The 22,750-nt window shown below is 41.7% G+C and overlaps 1 protein-coding gene across 3 annotated transcripts in view; it reads left to right on the top strand.

The window, feature by feature from the left end:
- Positions 1–21,912, top strand: part of SLC25A13 (solute carrier family 25 member 13) — a 103,423-nt gene extending 81,511 nt beyond the window's left edge. For all 3 annotated transcript variants that reach the window (XM_054191360.1, XM_054191359.1, XM_054191358.1), the window contains 5 exons: positions 3,174–3,314; positions 15,013–15,151; positions 19,554–19,712; positions 19,793–19,883; positions 20,755–21,912. In XM_054191360.1, coding sequence (XP_054047335.1) covers positions 3,174–3,314; positions 15,013–15,151; positions 19,554–19,712; positions 19,793–19,883; positions 20,755–20,944 — 720 coding nt within the window. In that variant the 3' untranslated portion in view covers positions 20,945–21,912. The remainder of the gene's footprint in view (positions 1–3,173; positions 3,315–15,012; positions 15,152–19,553; positions 19,713–19,792; positions 19,884–20,754) is intronic.
- Positions 21,913–22,750: the final 838 nt, after the last annotated feature.

Raw genomic sequence — 22,750 nt, forward strand, 5'->3', positions numbered from 1 at the left:
GTTTATACCAGCATCTTGAAGAGACTGGAAAAAAAAATAGATTAATGAGATTTCTTTCATTGCATTCACTATGCAAAAACTCAGAAGACAGAAGCCATGCTATTGTGATTCAAGCTACTGATTTGGAGATCAGGGTATCTGGAGACTCTTGGAAGTTGTATGTGTTTGAGCTAGGGGGACGCACACACTGGGCATACGATTAACCTCTTTACCTCAAATCCCCTTCATGTAAAACTAGAGTCATTGTACTTTCCTCAGGGGAGCACTGGGAGGAAATAGCCATTAATATTTATGAGATGCTTGCATACTATGATGATGAATAACGCAATAGGAGTTACCAGTACTAGACAAGCAAGAAATCATTTCATTAGAGAGTATAGTAGCCATCTCCAGTTTGCTTCCCCCTCATTTTTAGAGTAAGGAGCTGCAGTTACCAGCAGAGATGGTTAAATAACAGGGGGATAAAAGCTCCCCACCAGGCGACTGTACTTGTTACCACTAGAACTGCCTCCATGCGGGCTGATAAACCAGCCTTCCTCTCCATCGCAAAGCAGGCAGGTGGTAGAAACCCTCCTACTGAGACCCTCTGTCAGGTATTGTATGGCTCATCGCTTTCAGTTATTCACCATTTGATTTTTGGAGTATTATCTTTGATCAAGTTCAGCGGATGACAAAGGTTGTTCAGGGAGCTCAGGGCTAGCACCTAGGCAGTCTTATGGAAAGACTTCATTGGATATTTCCGATGTCTTTCTTCAGACCTCGTTTCTGGGCAGCAAAAATGATAGTCATTTTAGTAATGCCTCGCGCATGCAGGTCTCAGTGTTTTAAAAATCTGAATGCAGTGAGCTTGATTGTGTGAGGTGGGTAAATAATAGCATCCCCATTTTTCAAATAGCGGAGGTAGTCTTATGTGATTTACCCAGAGCCACAAACATGCAACGCTGCAAGTGTCAACGCAGCCAGGTTGCACGTGCAAACGTAAACATTTATATGTACTAACACCTGAAGTACTTCCCGTTTGTTTGAATTCAGAAATTATTTGCCTTTATTCTCCTTTAAAATCAGTTCTATTTCCTTTATCTAAATATGGCACTCACTTATAAACATTTTTCTAGATTTTTAAATTACTCAGTGTTTTGGTGCATTAGTAATCCTAAATTAAACTTAATTTTGTTGTCATCTTTTAAAATTTGATATGGTTTTCCTGTAGTGAAAATTAAAAGAACACTTCCCATGGAGTCACGGCACAATGAACTGCAAGGATATCATACTGAGAGAGAGTAGTTTATTTGTGCTAACAGACATCAGTTGGTGTGAGTTTTTAAGTAGTGTGTTTTAGAGGAGGGCTGTGGTATAGCAAACTTGCAAACGAACATTATCACCTGCAATTGGGATTTTATCCTTTTAAGAAGAAAATATGTGTGATGGCATGTGGGAACACTTAATATTTGTAATACATAAACCAAAATGTTTATTATATAGGAATTTGTAATTCGCCATAAGGACCTTTCCAGGATTTTTTTTTATTTTCAGACTTCGCAAGACGAGTAGACAAGTACAAGAAACCGGCTCAATTTCTTGTTTTGAATGCTAACTTATGGAATGTGTTTCAGTTTAAGTGCAAAACTGAAGTCAGCATATGTGCCAAATAATTTATCAGTCTAATTTCTGATGGCAACAAGAATAGCAGTTTTATATGTACCAGGATTCTGGTTTGGTAAAAGCAGTTAAATTAAATTATGCCAATTTGAAAGTCAAAACCAGTTGAGTTACACAAGAGCATGCTTTTTCTGGTCAAAATAGGAAACATTTGGGATATTTTGGGGGTTATGTAAAGACTTTAATTTGTAACCACACTATGTATGCTCAGTCTAAGTGGTAGACAAGAATAGTTGTTCGTGCGATTTGCCATTTCTTCAGCACATTATTTAAACCATATTACTGTGCATATTTTTTATTTTGAATGATAGTTAATCTGAGCTATGATTAATTCTTTTAACATTTGGATAATTTAAAAAAGATGTGCACATCGTGTTTACATACTAGACGTGGCTAGATGCAAGTGCTTTTAAATGAAGCTTATTTAATTTTAGTCATTACCTTCTAGAAAAAACTGGTTCTTGTTTTGTTGTGGGGAGGGTGAGGGTTACCCTTTGTATGGTTTGTGTGATTTCAAAACCTAGAGAAGGGCATAGCTGTTGGGCCACATAATTAAGAAATTAACAGAAATTAGAATGACACTCTGTTGAATTCAGGCCAGGTGGAGTTTGAGTGAGTATTTTTTCAATACGCCTAGGTAACATTCATGTTACCTATTTTTTCGTGTTTCAAAGTTTTAACTCGGGATCCGTCAGTGTAGCGGAAAGATTATGCCCTACAGTAGGTATTGTGAATGAGATGAACTTTACTAAACTAGCAGGGAGTCTAAAGTGCTTGCCAGTGTTGTGTTTTAAATCTAACTTTCAAAATGAGTTGAGTGATATCTTCCCAACAAACGGACACTGACATGTTAAAAACATTTAGCAGTTCTTGATTAATGGAATCCTTTGGTCTGTAGACCTGCTTTGTTACCTGGTGCACAAATAATGATGTGGAGCTCAGACTCTTGAATCGAACGGCATTTAATGACACTGAAACTGGTAGTTCACTGGGGTTTTAAAAACGCAAAAGGTATCTGCAGTTCTGGTCTTTGGAATCCATGTGTTCTTTGCTTTATGAACCCATGCCAAAACTGAAAGAGCTTCTGCCAGACTTTTACTCTTCAGTAGTATGTTTTCGCTTTCTAAGTACTGGCGTGCACATCTCGGTTACTTAGTTACTAATTCTTCCTTTCACTTCATTACTTGCTTTACAATGTTCTTGGCTTGTCAGTATTGCATAAATTGGTGTTGGTGAATGTGTTCTCGCAGCGAGAACTGAGCTGGTGTCTGTCTGATGTCCTGCAGTGTCCTGCAGTGCCTGACCTGCCTCCTCGCTGTTTTTCCTGACCACTCATCTCGTGGGGGGGTTTCTTACCTTGGGAGCTGCAGCTTATTAACCAATACTAAAACTCTTATCTGCTAATAGCTTAACCGACTGCAGCAGGATTAAAAATGTCTTCTCTTGACTGTAACAGGACATATGCTGCAAATAATGTAACAGGTTAATGTACCGCCTTCCATTTTTAATTTCAGGCTGGAGGTTCTCAAGTGATCTTTACCAATCCACTGGAAATTGTCAAGATTCGATTACAGGTGGCTGGAGAAATTACTACTGGTCCACGAGTTAGTGCCCTCACTGTATTACGGGATTTAGGCTTCTTTGGTCTCTACAAGGTACGTTTTTCTATATATACATGAATTAAAAGCCAATTATGAATATTTAAAAAAAAAAGATAATTTCATTATTCTCACAAACATTCATATGTGGACATAGTTGTACTTTTTAAAAAAAATATTCCTTGTTTTCTGATATTATATCTTCATTTTTCATTTCTAATTAAGGGAAGAAACTGTCTTGTGTTTTTAAGCGTATGGTTCTTCTGGATCTTACTAAAATTTCTTTTCTCACTTCAGCGGGTGTAAGTATTGTTCATTGAGGATTAGTTTGTGATTCTTGATGTTCTACCTGGTGTAAAAATAGACTTATCTGCTTCATGATATGGAGCTTAAAGTTTTGGAGATGTGTTTTTGCTCTTCTGTGTTTGATTCAGCAACTTTCCCAGATGTCACTGTTAATCTGGTGATGGGAATCGATTGCAGTGCAATAATAGTGAAGAAATACAGACAGTGGGGGAGCCCAGCATAAAAAAAAACTACTAAAGCAAGCTTCCCCTTGCTAGTTTAAAAGAACATTGCCACAAATAACTTAAGGAAAAGATGCTTTTATGGATCTGTACTACAAACTCTACAACTCTGTTTTCTACATTGCTGTCCTGAGATAGAAATATATAGAAATAAGTTTAGGTTTAATGTTAGATTGCAGCAGGATTAGAAACTTCTTTTGTTGAATCTAATATTATGTATGCCGCAAATAATTTAAAGGATTAACATATACTGCCTTCTGCTTTTAGTTGAAGGTGACTAGATGTGGAGGAATATGAAAGGTCTTGGGGTACTTTGAGATAGCCATTACACACAGTATTGAAACAAAAACGGCAAGGAATGCCATATACTGCAGAGCACCGTGTGGGTTTTCTTCAGATTCTGCAGCCTACATCCCCGGGAGAAAGCTTTCACACTACCCATTTGTCCCAGGATTTCTGGTGCAGCAGCCAGTATTCCTCTGTTTCTTATTTACAGCAGGGCAGCTGTAAACTGAAGGTGCTTCAAAAACCACCAAATGAGCCCCATCCCCCTCCTCCACAATATTTAAATTCCATCTCCATTTTTAAGCATCCAATCCTTTTAAATTGTTCTTTTAACATTACAAAGAGGAAGCCTGCCCCCAAGTACATGTATGTGTGTTTTGGCCTGGAGAGAAGTTGCAGGTCTGAATAGGATTTAATGGGGAGTTGTTTTTCCCTTTAAATTGACTTGCTAATTTTTTGGTGTTTTACTGAAGCTGATGCTATTGTGTAAACTCCTAGTAAATGGCATTATGGTGTTGATCAGGTCAACATTTACACCTGAAAAGGTAAACAGGCTGCATCCCTGAGGCTGTGGAGGAATGGAGGGCTGCTACTGACTTTTACTTGGACTAGTAAAAATAAAACATGAAATGAGAAAGAGCGATGAACTAGTTTACTAAAGTTAGCATTTTTTAGATATTTTTCTTTCCCCGAATACCTGCTCTTGGTGGCTGAGCAGAGTTTGCTACATTTTTCCATTTTTAAATGGCATTAATGTCTTGGGTCATATTAGGAATTATTTCTGTTTTCTAGAGTAGACACTTGGTGAATATTTGAACAGGGACTGGTTACAGCACTATGTTGCATTGAAACAGGCAGTTATTTAATCACAAGCTACACGGTTTCATTGGATCATTCATTTAAGTCCATTTACCTCCACACAAAAAAAGCTACGGAAAGGTTTGGTTTTGTTCTTACTCTTCTGTTGCCTCTGTTTCTGTCTCCTTGTGTTCATGCCCTTTTGTATGTCTAATTTGGATTCATTGTCTGCAGAAACTCGACGCATTTGACAAAATGGGAGAATTTAACTTGGCAATCACAGTCATCCACCCAACAGAGCACAGGCCACGTCAGATGGGTTATGTCCAAGTGCACCCTTAGTCATGGCTAGCTCTGTCATTGGGCAGGTTTGTGTGGTAGTCCACCAAACACTTTGGCACTGTAGCCAAAAAAAAATGGCAATCCAATCTGTCCCTGTCCCTTTTGTAAACAAGAGTGTTGGTGCAGCCACATAATGATCTGGAACAGGAAACTCATTAAAACTAAAGCCTCCTCCTCCTTATGACTTAGTTTATTTTGAATCCAGACCTGCTCACTCTGTAGCTCCTCAGGATGGTTGTACCCAGGCGAAGGGAGGAATGGCTTCATGGCATGGGGAACCCATCAGCCTGTATCAGAGGAGTTTTATGCTGCCTTGAGGTGCTTGTGGAACAGCAGTGTTAGAGGCAAAAGTAGTCCTCATGAATGCTTGTGCTGAAGCTGGCAGTGCTGACGAGGCCAGGAAGGGATTAATAATTCATTGCATCAAGGTCACCAGCCCCAAAAACGCTGCCCAGAGACATCAGTGGTCTAAAATGAATTTCAGACGTGACTAGATTTGGTAGGTGCTACCTTCTCTGGTGATGCTTCTAGTAAATTAATTTAGTGAGTATAATGTCCAAGTAAACATCAAATAATAATAAATGTTTTACTAATGAGAACTGAAATATCCTGGTACGTTTGGAATGCTTGTACTCTTATTGAGTCAAATTAGCTTTGAAACTATAAAACAGGAATGAGGATTTTGTGTCTATCAGTATTTTTCATGCTATTCACTCTAATACGGACAGCTCTTTCATTTGCATCTTAAGTCTTTGTTTTAGCGTTGTCTTTTGTGTCTCGAGACACAAAGCTTGTATCTCAAGCCCTGAATGTACTTATTTTAGTAGATTACTACTATTTTAGTAGATCTAAGTAAGACTCCATACATATCGCTGCAGAAGAACAAGAATAGACGCTTGTTTTAGAAAACAGTTTTATTTGTAAATCTTGGAGTTTGTTTATAGGCTTAATGGGCGTTCCATGTAAGTGTTCCACTGTTTAAACGCTGGCCTATCTCAGCCATGATTTAGGACCAAATGATTAACTTTCTTTTGCAAATGTCGAAAGCAAAATTTGAGACTTTTCATTTCATGAATTTTCATTTGAAATAAGTGGATGTCCTTTTTTTTTTACCTCGGTTTTCTGTAAAAAGTTTTTTTAACAATCCAAAACTTAAATGTAATATTTCATTTCATAGTTGATAACAGATTTTTTTTTTGTTTTCATTTTTTTTCTGTTTGGTATGGCCTGAATTTATTTTTTTTTTCTTTTGTGACCAAAAGAAAGCAAAACTAACAAAAACTAACTACTCCATCAGTTGTATTTCAAGATCATAAAGTTCCTCCTTTTCCACTTGTTAAACATTCTTGTAAAACTGCCCTAAGAAGGATTGACTGCAGTTTTCTACGGCAGTTTCCACCACTGACCACCCAAATAATTGATTTCTGATGTCTGGATTAATGGCTATGTGGTGCCTGTGGTGCGGTGTCCCTGGAAAAGGTGAAGATGGCCACTGCCTAGAAGAGGCCAAGTAGGGTAGGATAGTTTGAGAAGCTGTACAGAGGGACAGGATCCTCTGTTGCTTGCAGAATTTCCTTAAAGGTCTTGCTTTGAGATGGGAAGAAAAGGGATTCCCTCAACCTAACGGTTGCCTGATGAAATCCACGGAGAGCAAAGATCAATGATTTGTCTGTACTGCCAGCAGTGGAGAAAATAGGCTTGTTATAGAGATGGAATAAATGGAGGGATATCACATATTTAACAGGAAGATGAAGCCCAGAAGACATGATGTTCACTTGAAACTAATATCACCGTAATTGTAATTTTTCAAAATAGGAGCACAGATATTTTTAAGTAGGGGTTTTTTGTGTGTGATGAATGAGAACGTTACCAGTCAGTCTGCAAGCTCATAGTAGAGCTGAAGTGTTTCCATTGCCCATCAATGGCAACATGAGTTTACTTCTGTGTTGATAGGTTACAAACCTCTTAAATCAGGACTGGTCATCCAGTCTGCTGCACACTGCTTTTCTGTTTCTCTCCCTCCGATTTCTTGCTGTTTCACTTACCTCATTGCAAGGACTGCAGTGAAAATTCTCTTTTCCCAGTTCAGAAATAAATCATCTTGAAAGCTGTTCGTACCACCATAGATCAATCAGGCGTGCTCTGCTTAGTTCCTATGAATCTTTTATGCTGAAATTCGGGTGAAAATCTGTAAGAGTCCCATATAGTAGTCAGCAAGGAAGAATGTACTTTCATTAATTTTAACTGCAGCCAGAAGATGCAAAGAATTATGTATGTCGGTCTTAGCTTCATGAGGCAAATTCTTGCATGTCTTAACAAGATCTACTGCTTGTTGTTTGGATTCTTACATTTTGTATTAATTTCTACCTATGAAGCACTTTCTGTGGATTTTAAAATGAAATGCCCACACCCCCCTGATATAGGTAATTTCAGTGTTCCTGTCTTGCATTAACACAGAAAACCAAGGCACAGACAAATAAATCTTATGTCTCGTGTCAACAAATTAACAAAGGAAATGCTATGTAAACCCTTTTTGCATCCAGCTGAGTGAATCTTGTATTGATTATGATCATAATTATCCCAGCATTCTAGTCCAAATGAATAGCCATACGAGGATCACAGAGAAGCTGGGTTGTGTAGTTTTGATGCCCTTCTATATTAGTGAGATTAATGTTCTTTTGGGGCATTCATTGGCATGTTAATGTGGTGCTCTGCTCTATTTGCAGACCTGATGTTTGAATCGGAATAATTTGTGTTGAAAGCCAATCTGGAGGTCATCTTGGCAACCCAACCCAGTATTTGACCACCTTTATGTTTTATAACAAACAAAAAAATCCAAAAAAACATCACCCTTTTCCTAATGCCTAATTGGAATTGGCCATGTTCCAGCTTCTGTCCGTTGCCTCTAATCATTCCATTGTGCATCTCCAAGAAGAGTTGTCTACTCTGCACCCTCCAAGTAGCTGAAGAGAGCAGTAAGGTCTCCCCGTAGCCTGCTCTTCTCAGAGTTAAGCACACTGCATTCACTTGGCCTCTCCTTGTAGACTATGGGCAACCCAGCTGGCTCAATGGCCTTTCACTGGACTCACTCCAGTGTAGCGGCATCTCTCTTGTACTGGAGAGCTCAAAACTGGACACAGGACTCCAGATGTGGTCTCACGAGTGCTGAATGGAGGGGAATTCCAGAGGTGCACTTGCCTTGCACCCTTGCTACTAAAGCCCATGGTGTGGCTGTCCGTCTTCACTGCAAAGAGGCATTGCTGATCCATGCTCAACTTGACCGCCACGATCCTCCAGACTTTTTCTCCAAAGATGCTTTCTGGCCACTCAGCTTCAGTATGTACTGCTGCATAGAGCTGTTCCAACCCAGATGCAGGACTTTGCATTTGCTGATTTGAACTTCATTATGTTCTTGTCAGCCTATTTCTCCATCCTGTGAAGATGTCTCTGAATAGCAGCTTGGCTCTATAGCACACTAGCTACTCCCCTGATTCGGTATCATCCACTAATCTGCAGAGAGTGCAGCTCATGTTCCATCAATTTAGCTATGAAGATACCACAGCAGACTATCTCAAAAGCCTTGCTCATAGTGAAGGTGTACGACATCCATTGCTGTCCCCTTATCCACAGATCTGGCAAACAGGTTGGTCAGCCACGATTTGGTAAATCCATATTGGTCGTTCCCAGTTTCTCTCTTACCCTTCATATGCTTGGAAATGGCTTTCAGGAGCATTTGTTCCATAAACCTCTTAGAGACAGAGGTATGCCCAAACAGTTTGTAGTTTCCCAGATCTTCCTTCTTGCTCTTCTTCAAGATGGGTGTGATGTTTGTCTTTTTCCAGTAGTCAGGACCCCTCTGACTGACTTGACCTTTTGAAAGTAATAACAGCTTCACCACGACATCAGCCATCTATCCCGGCACCATTGGAGGTATCTTTTCTGGTCTCACGGATTGTGTATGTGCAGATGGTTTAAGTGCTCTGTCTGTAGGTAATACTGTGCTCCTGCAGACTTTTCTGATAAGCTCATGGAGCTGAGAGGCCTGAGGGCAGATTTTACTAGTAAAAAAGCAGGGCAAATGTAATTTCTCTGCCTTTTTCATGTATTTTGTCACTAGGTTTCCTGCCCCCATTGAACAACAGCCTTACAATTCATTTAGTTGTCCTTTCTCTGCTGATGTGCTTATAGAAGCCTTTTTTGCTCCCTCTTCACATCCCTTACAAGATACAACCCCAGCTGACCCTTGGCTTTTATGACTCCATTTCTGCAGGCCCAAACAGTGGTTCTGTTTTTCTCCCGGGTAGCACATCTTTTTACTTTCTGCATGTAAGCTCAATCATGAGTTCCTCTGGCCTTCTGACATTGTTGCTCAACCTTGTGCACCATGAAATGGCCCATCATAGTGCTTTGAGGAGACTGTCCTTGAAGATCAGTATTATCTTGGCGTACCTGTGTAACTCTTAAGGTTTTTATTTGGGGGAAAATTGCTATCACGGTGCATAGAGGTCCAGGTCAGATAATTTAGATCTCCTCTCCTTCGCTTCCTTCCCCACCAAAGGACTAAAGATCAGTAAGTCTGGAAAAACAGAGGGTTTTTTTCACTTCAACTAATTGTCCATCATAATAAGTTCAACAAGTCAAAGCTTCCTCCCAGACTCACTGTGCCTTCACTGGGTGTTCAGATACTAGCAATTCTGTAATGATATGCAGCTTTGAAAGAAAATGCACGTTAATTCCAGCAATAAAGTGATTTGACACACACAGCTCGTTAGGCTAACTGCTGGGTTGAACCCCTGTAGTTCTTTAAAGCTGGAAAGCAAATATTTTTTTCTGCCTTTGTCTAAAATTCTGAACGACTTGTGTAAATAAGTATTTTTTAAACTTTGTACTTCTCAAAACCCAGCTGCTCCTTTGGGGAGGCACATAGCAGCACTTTTGCAGAAGGAATTTGCTTCCTCTGTTTGTCTTCCTTCTGCCAGTAATTGTTGCTGTGAAAGCACCAGGCCATGGAAGCTTATGACTAGTAAATTCTTCTTTAGCTACAGATGTTCTGTAGATGACAGCTATTCTTAAGAAAATAGAGACGACATATCCCAGTCAGGGAAAATATCATTTAAGCTAACACGAAACGTCATTTCTGTTGGCAGAAATGGGAAAGGATACATTTCCCGTTTTCAGTATTTTTAATAGATTTTATTTAATTTCTGGTTGCGGTAGAATATTGAAGTGATCACACAAGATTAGTTAATACATTTTGTGTCTTTTGCCTGTCTTACACAGTAATATGCATAAAGTCCCGTTAAAGTCAGTTGAATTTACATTCTATTGGTTTCAAAAGACGTCTTTAAAGTGCTCATGTAAATACACATTGTAAGTACCCCTGCTTATTTTCTACATCATAGAAACTCATATCTGTATAATATCTGCCATGAAATGTTTAATAAAATATTACTCTTTTTATAAATAATCATTCTGAATAGTGCTTTACAGCATAATAGACAGTGCCACTCCATAATTTTGCACAGCAAGGTTATTCTGTGATCCCAAGAAGACAGTAAATAATACGGTAGTAAATGATTCTTCGAGAATAGGATACGTTGGTTGTGGTAATGTTTATGATTACAATTACTAGAAGGTATTTAGCTCAGATTTGTACTTTGGCTAATATCACCAACAGAGTTTGTATTTCCAAAACTAGTCAGAAAAGCTTCCAAAAGTCTCCTCTTCAGTTTTTTTTTTGACAACTTCATAAATGGCCTTCTGGTGTGTTGACCTGGAAAGTGTAATCTCAGTTGACAGGATGTGTATTAAGCTCCTGCCTGGTAGCTTTGATAACAACCGAGGTATTTCACCTCTTGGAAGTTGTGGGTTTACAGCAGGATGATAAACATACAAAACAGAGTAGTAAAAGTTTTGAGTTACATTAATTTGCATCCACCATGCCTATTTGTGACTGTGTTCTATGTGAGAACCTACTCTTCAGAAATTTTCTTTGAAAATGAGCAAAAAAAAAAAAAGTCCTTCCTCCTAATAAGTGCTATAATTTTTTACCTGTAAATTGCTGGCACCGCATTTGAAATGAGTGTTTCATCCTCTAACTTGATGTGCTAGATCAGTTTCATTTATCGGTTGCTATCAATATATGTGAATAAAAATCTATAGCAGCTTTTAAGGCAATGTTATTTTACAGTAGCAAAAATTACAGCCCTTGAAAGCAAATGCCAGTAATATTTGACTGACTGTTACAAAACCTGTTAGGTGCTGTTAGGGCTCCGATTCCAAAGGGTTAAGCCTGTAGTAAAACCCAAGAAGAATGCAAAATGATCAAGAAATGACATGCTGCCTATTGTTTGTAGCTATAGGATCAAAATAACAATTATACATGCCAAATAAATTCTAAACCTGTAAAGGAGAAAAAGAGGGGGTGGCTGTAAGTACAGGTGCCAGAAGCATTAAATAACCCTCTCAGACAAGGTGCACCACTGTTGTCTTGAATGCTGCGAGGTCCCCCCAGTCTGGCATTTTTCCCCTGCACTAGACAATGTGCATTCACTGCAGGAGACTAGGTTAAGCCTGCGTCTCCCAGACCTGCCGGCTCCTTCTGCCCAACCCGACACAGAGGTGCCTTTGTCAGTATAATTACCCTCCCCTTGTAGTAGAAATAGTTTGTTTAGAGCCTTATTTGCAGGTAGAGCTGGTATAAGCAGGAATTAGCATGCTAAAGAACCTGCCCCAGCACTGACTTGCGCTTATTTATCCGAATCTTTGACAATCAGGGTTGGTGGTTTGTTGGTTTTTTTGTGTTTTTTGTTTTTTTTCTTCCCTCCGTTGGTTTATTCAGTGAGATACTATCCGAGATTAAGAGCTTTAAGGTTATTAAAGAGACTGAAGATGGGAGCCAACTGGCTGTTGTGCGAGGGAGGCGCATGTCACGGTGTGTAGGATCTCCCAACAATTTCATGCCTGGCAGGTCTGCGCCTTGGCTGCCAGAATAAACTCGGGCGGATGATCCTTACAGCTTGCTGGGGATTGATTAAAACTCCTTTTGGCTTTCAGCACGTTGTCCACATCAAAAAGGTGCGAGAAGTAAAATAAATGTTTCTTTGGCTTTTCAAGATACTGTGGCCAATCTCCCCTAAGCCTTCCTAATTGGCCTAGGCTGGTTGCGGATGATTAACTTGAAGTTAAATGAGGCCTGCTTTTAAACATGCTTTCCCAGACTTTAAATGGAACGATGGGGGGAAACTTTAGACTGTTGCGATACTGGACCGGAGCCAAGCTGGGTTATTATTAAAGTGGATCCAAGTTTTAATCCAGGTTTTGTTTACACTGAGCCAACTAAGTTGATGGACATCCCTCCCTCTCTGCATACCTGAACGTATATTATTAGTGATATTAACAATATGCCATTTCTGCCCTGTGAAAAAGGGCCTTTTAATGAAGGGGGAGGAATATTAGCGGCTCGGCCTGAGTTAAGAGTTCCTCACATTTGGAGTTTATTGATTTCCGTAAGTTATTTTAACTATGTTGAGATATTTCAGAGTATGAAAAAAATGCGGAGGAAAAAATGTGCGCAGCGTTTAATGACAACATGGCAAAGAAAATAAAAGTAGTGTGCCCTGAGGGCAAAGGCAGCGAGGAGATTTGCTCTGAGGAAAAGCATGCTCTAAAAATAAACCTTTGAAGAAACCATGTTGGTCTGTGAATGTTTCGTTAGTGACTTTCGTAATTTTTCTGTGAGGTAAATACAGTGCAGACATTGGATCATTAAAAAGTTGAGTTTTCATACAAAACTTGGTAAAGCCCTAGTCTTTTCTTTTTATGTGAAGACCATAAGTAAATGGTAAAACGGGCTTCTGTTGCCCAGGAGAGGCCAGAATTCTTGTCTCTGGTGAATACAAAAGATTCACCTTCTCTGTGCCCTCAAGGTGAAGCTTACGGGCTTTCCAGGGAATTTTGACAGGAGAATCCATCACTTTGTTTGCCAGCTGATAACCCCGTTCAGCATGGGCGAACAGCGGAGTGGCTGCAAATTTGAGGTCCTTTATGGCGTTTTCCTTAGTGTACCCAGAAAGGCATAACGAGGACCAGTGACTGGCAGCATAAATCAGCCAAATCCAGCTGAGCAACAAGGAAAACGGTCTTAACAGCAGGAGTCGTTAACCTCCGAACGGAATGTCAGGGGCAGTGGTCAGTTCTCAGTCTGAAAGCGTCAAGAAATAAGCTGAGAGTGCGTGGTGGAAGCAGCTGGGGTTGGAGCAGAGCCTGCTGCCCTCATCGCCTTCGGTACCTGAGTGCATGACACACAGAAGGCCTGACTAGAAGATCTAATGGCTGTTTTTAGATAAATCTTTATTTTCTCAGAGTCATTCTCTGACTACAAACTGCACTTCTTAGCATCTCCCGTGAACTGGCTCGCAGGACCTGGTTTTCCCATCACACGTCCTGCTCGCCCACCCCTGCCTTCCCCACTGAAAGGCAACTCTTCAGTTCTTCTGACACCTTGCAGCCCTTGCGTCTTCGCCTGATAGCCAGCATCCAAACTGGATAAGCACTGTATTTTAACTGCTGTTATAGTGCAAGCTTACAGATATGTCCAGCCATATCATTAGGTTTAATTAAATTTCTGTGGATATTAGCATCTCCCCTGTGAAACGTCTGGCACTGAGACGTGCCCTGGTAGGCCTGTACACAAGAGAAGTGCACTAACAAGGGCACCCCAGGAGGGATCGTGGATGAACCTCAAGCAGTTTCACTACGACTCCACCCTCGCCTCAAAGAGAAGAGGCTTAGGCTCATCCTTGAACCATTTCTTTATCAAGCTTGAAAGATTTTGCCTGTTTTCCAAAGCCACCTCCTTCCTCTCTGTGCCTTTCTGCTGGTCTCAGTCCTGGTGTGTTCAGGCTCTGGTGACCTCTGGATCTCCGTATTGAGGAAAGGCAGACTGCAAGTCCCTTTTGCTGTTGGAACATGGATATTATTTGGTATTTTATTTTGGTTGACCTCCTTTAGTGGCTTTTCTGCTTTTCCCCCTGCTTGAATAACAGTTGATTGCTTGCTGCTACCCCAAAACTTTCCTTGCCTGTTTGCCACTCGCTTAGTTCTGAAGCCAGCGATACTGCTGGTAACTTTGTTGGCTGGCCGTACCACTTACAAAATTGATAGCAAGGAAAATTTAACAGTAAGAGCTGAAACTTATTTGAAACAAAATGTATCCCAGATCATGCGTACTTCAAAAATCACAGGTAAATCATCCTGTTACTGGTCTGCAAAAGAGTTAGTGCTATGGTCCTACTCTCTTTCTTTCCCTCTTTCCCTCGATTTACGTTACATTATCAATTGCGATGTCTGCATAGGTGTATGGACTGGGCAGTGTTTTCCCTGAAGTATTTATTATAAGTGGGAATGAGAGGCGACAGACCTGTCCTGGGGCTCCATCTTCTTCAGACACATCCTAAACTCCCACTACAGGTGCAATGTCAGCTCTTTAAAATTCTGCAAAGGTGTTATCAGAGTTTACTCCAACACATAACATTTTCTCTATTACCAGCAAATAACTGCAGTACTAGGGAGTGAGGGAGAAAAAGCAGACAAGATAAATACAACGACAGAAATTACTGAACCAAGAAACAATACACAGACACTCTTCAGCAGGGTGAAATACATGGATCTCTCAAAAATTTGAGGAGAGAAATTGCTTTGCAACAAAACAAAACACCACTGTGTTGCTCTGTTCTCTGATATTCATAGTTCATCATGTTAAATTTGCTCATTCTCAAAACTTGTTCTCTTTTTCAACACAGGGTGCTAAGGCATGTTTTTTGCGTGACATCCCCTTCTCTGCCATTTACTTCCCCTGTTATGCTCATTTGAAAGCTTCATTTGCAAATGAAGATGGGAGGGTTAGCCCTGGAAATCTGCTCTTGGCTGGATCAATAGCTGGTAAGTCCCCAAATTTCTTTTTGCATGACACTATATTGCACCTGCAGCGCAATAGTTATGGCAGTGAGACCTCTGAAAAGCTCAGAACCATACACAACTATACTGTATTTTGCAACCTTATGTCCAAATAACAGAAAGCTACGGTGCTGTAGAGTGACTTGATGTTAAAAATAAATATACTGTAAGTTCCTGGTATAATCATAATGTTCAGAAGGCAAAAGAAAGGGAAAGATTTAAGTGCTGATGTTTTGTTATCATATATCATCATTCCTTGTGAAGGTCCTGGTGCTGGTTTTGGCTGTGTCTGGCTGACGGGTAAAGTTTTGTTGAAATGGTTTATAAATAAAATTGTGGCATTCATGAAATTTTTCATGATCAAAGGAATCTTGAATTCTGGTATATGGAGTCTATGGTGGTTGAACCCCAGTCAGCAACTAGGACCATGCAGCTTTCGCTCCCTCTCTCTCCACAGTAGGGTAGGGAGAAGAGGGAGAAAAGGAGGGGGAACGGCCAAAAAAAACCAACAAAAAAACCCACTCATGGGTTGAGATGAAGACAGTTTTATAGAACAGTAATGGAAGAGGTTGCCCAGAGAGGTGGTGGAAGCCCCATCCCTGGAAGTTTTTAAGGCCAGGCTGGATGGGGCTCTGAGCAACCTGATCTAGTGGGAGGTGTCCCTGCCCACGGCAGGGGGGTTGGAATTAGATTATCTTCAAGGTCCCTTCCAACCCGAACCATTCTATGATTCTGTGATTCTAAGAGGAAAATAATAATGGCAAAAGAAGATGCAAAATAAAGTGGTACAACATAAGTCGCTCTCGCCACACAATGATCAGTTGTGATCATGGATCCCTGCTCCCAGCCAAGCCCCGTTTATATACTGAGCACGATGTCTGTGGCATGGAATATTCCTTTGGCCAGCTCGTCCTGTCTGTGCTCCCTCTCAGCTTCTATGGGAAGCTGAAAAAGTCCTTGACTCCTTAACATTACTTAGCAACAACTAAACCAGTATGTGTTATCGACATTAGTCTCATACTAAATCCAAAACACAGCACCTACTAGAAAGAAAATTAACTCTATCCCAGCTGAAAGCAGGACAGTCCAAAAGCTGTGCTGGCAGTACAGCTCTCCAAACAAAATGACATAACGTGACAAAATGATGACAATTACTTGCTACCCACAGTATCCCATGCAGTTACTTGGTTTCATGAGGATTTTACCCTTATTGTTTGGGGTTTTTTTATATTAAACTAAAGAGAAAAGCTTGAAAACACTTCTGCTGTGCCACAGGTTGCTGATTCCTAGCGTACCCAGATAGGAGAGAGGTGCTGAGTGTGATCCTGAGCACTTGCTTGTTTTCAGTCTGCTACGTAGTGGGTAGGAGAGCCAAATCATGCCTAACTTGTCCCAGATGCATTTAACTTGAGTGTGCCAGAGCCTAAGGGAAAAGACAGAGACACGCTTTGTAGACTCAGCTTGCCTTTGCGTCTGCTGCCTAGCTGGTCCCTGGCGCAGCACCCAGCTTCTACACCGAAGGGGGCCACCATTTGGTAGCTGCCTCCTGGAGAGGGCAGCTTGGGAGTCTTGTTCCTGCTGTGTCCACGGTTTTCCCTTCAGGAAACAAACAAGCTTGGAAATTTGTGCAACGGGACCTTTGAGGGAGTGTGTAGCAAGCAGGAGGGCTCACATCAGCAGGTATTTCCATCGTGGTCATCGGGGACCGCTTGGTCTCTCCGAACTGCAGCCGAGTTCTTCCTCCAGCATGGCCCCTGACAGGGTGGTGGCATGAAGCCAGTACAGATAGGTGGTTTAGCTATGTTTTGTGGTTTGATTTTAAGCTTTCTTCTCCCTGGGGAAACTGTTCTCAGTCAAGATTATACATGGGGCTGTGTCTCTTGAGGAGCAGGGACCTTTTATAGCCAGTATCTGGGCTTAGAATATAGCTAAGATCAGTCAGTTTGTCTTGTTGAAGCATATAGCTCTATATTCAGAAGCTCGTAGTCCAAAGAAATCAACCTGGCACTAAGAAAACCAGCTGTGTTCAGATGACTGGTGCTTAAAACCCCCTTGCCCTCTCCCCTCCTCCACCCCAAACAAGCCTCCAAGCCCCCCAACAGGAGCTTACAGCCAGCTTATTTCTCACCCATTTTAATGGAACAAAACAATTTTTGAACTTTAGATCATATTTACAGGCTTGAAACATAAGCTGGCATTTTTAAGCCAAGTCATTTCTTAGATTTTCCTATTTTTCTCTTTCTAGCCCTTGTCAGGTGATTGCAGACTGAGATAACCGTCCCTTTGAAGTTCATGCACAGAAGCAGTCTTTATTGTTGCTGATATGGCTTACCAAACTAGCTATAATGTGAATTTTATCCAGTGCTTCCTGTGAATCCCATCCTAGGTTAACTCTCATGAGCAAATTACAGTGTTAAAGGTACAACACTCATCGTGCTGTTTACCAAAACAAGGAATTTCTTTTATTGGGTACAAGTAAAATGTGGTAGGGGCGTATGTGTCCGCTCTGGTTTGCCACGAGAAAGTCAAGGGGAATATAAAACAAAACCCCCGCCACCTCTGAAACGCTGGCTCAGTCTCTGGGCTGATGTCTCTGCTCTGGCCGGGGATCTCACCCGATCATCAGACTTTGGACGTGTTTGTGAGCTCCCTCTGGGTGCGGGGAACTCCACCTTCCCACAGCCCGTGGTGCTGGGATGTTCAGCTGGGATGCTCAGATGCGCACCTGTGTCCTTCGCTTGTGCTGGGTATATTTTCTTCCTTTTCATCGTTGTTAGGGACACATGCAACATGCACGGCATCTAGCTTGATCTGCATCTGGCTTTCACTGTTCACCAGATGCCTCAACCTGTTGTGCCGTGGCATTTTCTGAGGAGATGATCTAATATCAGCTACAGGATTTCTCCTTAATTTGCTCCATCTGCCTATTGCCTCCATGAACTTCCTTCTCCTCCCCTCGCTCCTCTTTTTTATTGCCAGCTCCTGCTGTGCCATTTGTCTCATTTCCATTGTAATCTCCTCACGGCAGTGACCTGTAAATTTTTAGTAGTCTGTAAAGTCTTTTGTCCTGTACACGTAGCTCCTAAAAGCAGGATTGGAAACATCTTGAACTGCAAAATATCCTCAGTAATAAAGAATAAGGAATAAGGAGATGGAAGTCAATGGGTAGTAAGCAGAATTGTTTCTAAGTATGTCCTTTGGTTTTCCTTGAAAACACTTGGTTGGCTTTTGAAGGACAAAAGTCCGGCTTTAAATTGAAGGCTCAACCAATATCCTGGTGTGGGTAAGGCTAAGCAAAGAGGAATTTCAGCATTTCTGGAGTTCAGAAACCTTTACCGGGTTTTAGTCCTTGCCCGCCAGACTGACCACTGTGCAAGTTCAGCCTGTGCGTTATTTTGGGGGGTCCAGGAGAGGAGGGGGGAGTTCTTAGTTCGGTGATACGCACATGCTTACATCTCTCAGAGCAGTCTGCAGGCAGGGTGCTCCGGTGCTTGAAGCCAGACCACGCTGGTTTGGACAGAAGTTGTTACAGAATTATTAAGCCTAAAAAAAAAAAAAGGCAAAGGAGATTTATGCATCTACATCTGACCAAGCTGGTTTGGAACAGATGCAGAATGGAAAAGTAATAAAACCATAAGAGACAGTGTCTTCTGGGTGCAGTCTCGGTGAGCTTTTTTTGGCTTTTTTTTTTCCTGAATTCTAAACATGGGCAGCCCCGGTTTGGATAGGAATGATTTTAGAAATGCCACCCATTGGTAACTTGGTATTTTTTGCTTTCAATTGATTATCTGCCAGGGTAAATTTAAATCTTCCTCCAAGTGTTCTGTGGAGGATGTCAGCTGTGGCTTTGCAGCTGAGCAATCTGCCATTCCTAATGAGAAGAACGACCCTTTTTTTTTTTTTTTAAACCTCATCTCTCGTGCCTTGCTGAGCGTGCACGGCGTTAGCTGGTTCTTGGTGCCATCTCTGTGTGAGGGGTGGGGGGGGGCGTGTGTACAGGCTACTCTAGCACAGTGTGCAACCAGAATGCCAGGAACCACGGAGAGGCGTGAAAAGGAAAGGGAAAGACCGACCTCACCTCCAAAAACTTTGTGCTTATTAACTATGCAAGTTTCTGGTTAGCGCTGAAAAAATCTAGCCCGTGCCTCCCGGCTGGGCAGGAAGCATGTGATATGGTTGTTCCTCTAGGAGAAGCTCTCTCTGGGTGAAGCCACGTCCACAACAGCTTCCTCTTGTTGCTTGTTCTTCTCAGCTTCTGCTTAAATCAAACGTGGCTGGATTCTCCTGATGTAAGGATGGAAGGCACGGCTACCCTGGGGTAAACAAGGTGTGTAGCTTATGTGATGGGTCGGTGGTACCCCCCTGATGGTTTTTGTGCTGTGTGTAGGTATGCCTGCGGCCTCTCTGGTGACCCCTGCAGATGTGATCAAAACAAGGCTACAGGTGGCAGCCCGGGCAGGACAGACCACCTACAGTGGCGTTGTAGACTGCTTTGCCAAGATTCTTCGAGAGGAAGGTCCGAAGGCTCTGTGGAAAGGAGCAGGGGGTATGTAAAAAAGCTTTGATTACTAAGTGATTTCTGATTGTGGTTTTTGTCACTTAGGAACTCTTCTCTTTTCTTTCAAGCTCGTGTGTTTCGATCTTCCCCTCAGTTTGGTGTAACTCTGGTGACTTACGAGCTACTGCAGAGATGGTTTTACGTGGACTTTGGGGGAGTGTAAGTATGTGGTGTCTGAATCCGCCTGGGACCCTGAAACTGCACCGTGTGGGTCTTTGTACTCAGTATGTCAGGGTTTTGCTACTGCACTGGGCATGCTGCAAAGGCTTTGTGAATACTCGTTAAACCACACTACACTGGTGGAGGTTAGGATGATATTCCAGTACCTGTTTCACAGCAAGACGTTACCCCATTTTATAGCATTGTTTCAAGCTGGGGACCTGTGTTAGTGTAAACAGAGACAGCGAGAGGCTAAACAACGGAGCGGGGATATAACTGCAGGGGAAATGTGCCGCCTGCCAGGTCAGGATACGCTCTGCGTTAGTCCTCGTTAGTTTGGTGGAGGAGCTGTGCCCCTGATTAGGCAGGGCATTTGTCGTCCTAAAAAAGTCTATAGGTGTCACCAAGTCCAAGATGTATTTGTTGGAGCTTCAGCTCTGCCTCTTGACGATACAGATGGAAGTGCATATAATGATCGTTTAACGTGATCCCAGGAGCAGCTGCAGACCACTTTATGAGGCTTTGGGGACAGTAGTTTGAAAGCCACCACAAAAATGACTTAAACTCTTGGTTCCTGGATTGGTTGTGCACTGTAATAGAGACTTACGAACCTCTGCTCCCCCACACTGCAGTTTTGATGAATGCATTACAAATTTTATCTGGATTTGACCGTCCTCAATCAACATGCAGGCTCCTAATTGTTCTGGAAGGTTTTAAAACAGGGTATTTCTCATTACATTGCAGCATTTAATTTAGTTAGTTACTGGGAGGTACACTCGGATGTCTCATTCAGCTTACTTTATGGAGGAGATTTTTGTGAATACTGGTTATACTCTATGGAAATTAATGTATTATTTTTCTTATTTTGCAGAAAACCGGCTGGATCAGAGCCAGTTCCTAAATCTAGGATCACGCTCCCTGCTCCTAACCCTGACCATGTTGGTGGTTACAAATTGGCAGTTGCCACTTTTGCAGGGATTGAAAACAAGTTCGGACTTTACCTACCTCGGTTTAAGCCATCGCCACCTACCTCAAAGGCTGCTGCAGCAGTAGGACCCTAAGTTTATTGCTGTCGGTTTTTTGTTATTAGTTGGGAAAGAGCCACTTTTCTAATTGGTTAATACTTTGTTCCTTTAGCTTCTCATCATATAACAGTTTAGCTTCATTTGAGTTTTAAGGCAGTTTTCATCTTCAATGTAATCATTTGTCTTTGTGCTTCCTTAACCAGATCACTGTGAAATTCTTACCAGTTGTTTTAAGTTTGGGACCATGAATGTATTTGTCCACATCTGACATGTGCTTGTGTTGAGAAGACACTAATTTTAGGTTCCGTTTACTGGGGGGGGGGAAAGGGCTGGGTGAGAGCTGTGGACCAGATCATCTTACAGGCAATGCTCGGTTGCAGATTACCAGGGTGGATGTCGCACATCGTCACTCAAATGGAAAAACTCAGTGGATATCACGGTGCTCAAAGCGGAATGATCTTGACTGTACGTGTAAATTGGATATAATAAACTTAGTGCGTGTCTGTAGAGGTCAGCAAATACATACCCGGTACCTAAGTATGCCAGTACAGCTTCAACTTTTTAAATATGTACACGCACAAGTTCTGTTTCTGGATTGTATTATGAAGCTTTTATGTGGAACATGTTTTTGTAATGGAAACCACATTTATAAATGTTTAGCCGTTGTATTATGTTACTGGTATCAAAATGCTCAAAAGAAAGTGTTATTGTCCATAGTCTTTGCACTTTATGGCAGTACTTTTGGCATTCTACTACACATACAAGGAAATTTCATAACTAGGTGCCTATCTTGGGTTGCTGGTGTTTGGAATTCAGTTTGTATATGCACTTCTATAGTAAAACGCTGCTTGTTTAAATAACTGCAATAGAAAATTCATGCACTGTATCAATGGTACCTGCCTTAACTGCTGGCTTGTAATTGGCAAATAGGTGGTTTCAGATTCTTATTTACTTCATTGAGTCAAAAGAGATTAAAATACTCTAAAAGAAAAGATTTTACTTAATTTTTTGGTGCCTTGCACAGTCTTTAGAAAATTATGTATTTATTAAGATAGAAATAAACCTTTCAAACAGATGCACACATGGTATTCTGTTGTGGAAACAGAACAACGTCTTGTTCAACTTCAGTTATAAAGTCAGGTTAAGAGAAAGTTGATATTTGGACATGTGGGCTACAAAAACACCTGCAGCTTGAGAACAAATGACCTGAATTGCTCCGTGTAGAAAAGACATCTGTTGGTGTAGGTGTCACTGAAAAAGCTACATTTTTCCTCAGTCGAAAACCAGGATTGGAGTAAGCTTTGCTATTTTGACCTTTACTTTTGGGGGAAGGTTAATGTGTTATGAAGAGTCTGACTACCTGCTCAGTTGAAGGTACCGTTGAGTGTCTTCTGTGATGCCTCTTAAGACCAGGAAGCATTTGGTCTTCCTTCTCTTCTCGGGGTGGGAGGTGGGTGCCGTCAGCCTTGGCTGTAGGCTGAGGGAAGGCGTAGGTGCAGCATCATGGCAGGCGAACGCGTTAGGGATGCGATGTCCCGTGGTTGTACTGTAACTTGTGGAAATACTGAAATGCAGATCACTCTGTGATTGTATTTGTGTTTGGGTCACCGTGAAAATCATGCTTTCACACTCATTTGTATTTTGAAGTTACCACTGGCAGGAGCAGCACCTTGCAGTATCGTGCGCGTGAGAGCGAGGGCAGGAGATGACACCTACCTGCCGCTGCATCTTGGAGCCTGGCTAACCCAGTCTGCAGAGGCTGCCGGCCACTGCCTCTCGGCCCTGTGTATCTGAGTCTCCCCCGGTGATGGACGGATCCTTCCTTTCAGAAATGGTGGCGGG

Source organism: Rissa tridactyla, chromosome 2, assembly GCF_028500815.1.
Source record: "Rissa tridactyla isolate bRisTri1 chromosome 2, bRisTri1.patW.cur.20221130, whole genome shotgun sequence".
Taxonomy (NCBI): domain Eukaryota; kingdom Metazoa; phylum Chordata; class Aves; order Charadriiformes; family Laridae; genus Rissa; species Rissa tridactyla.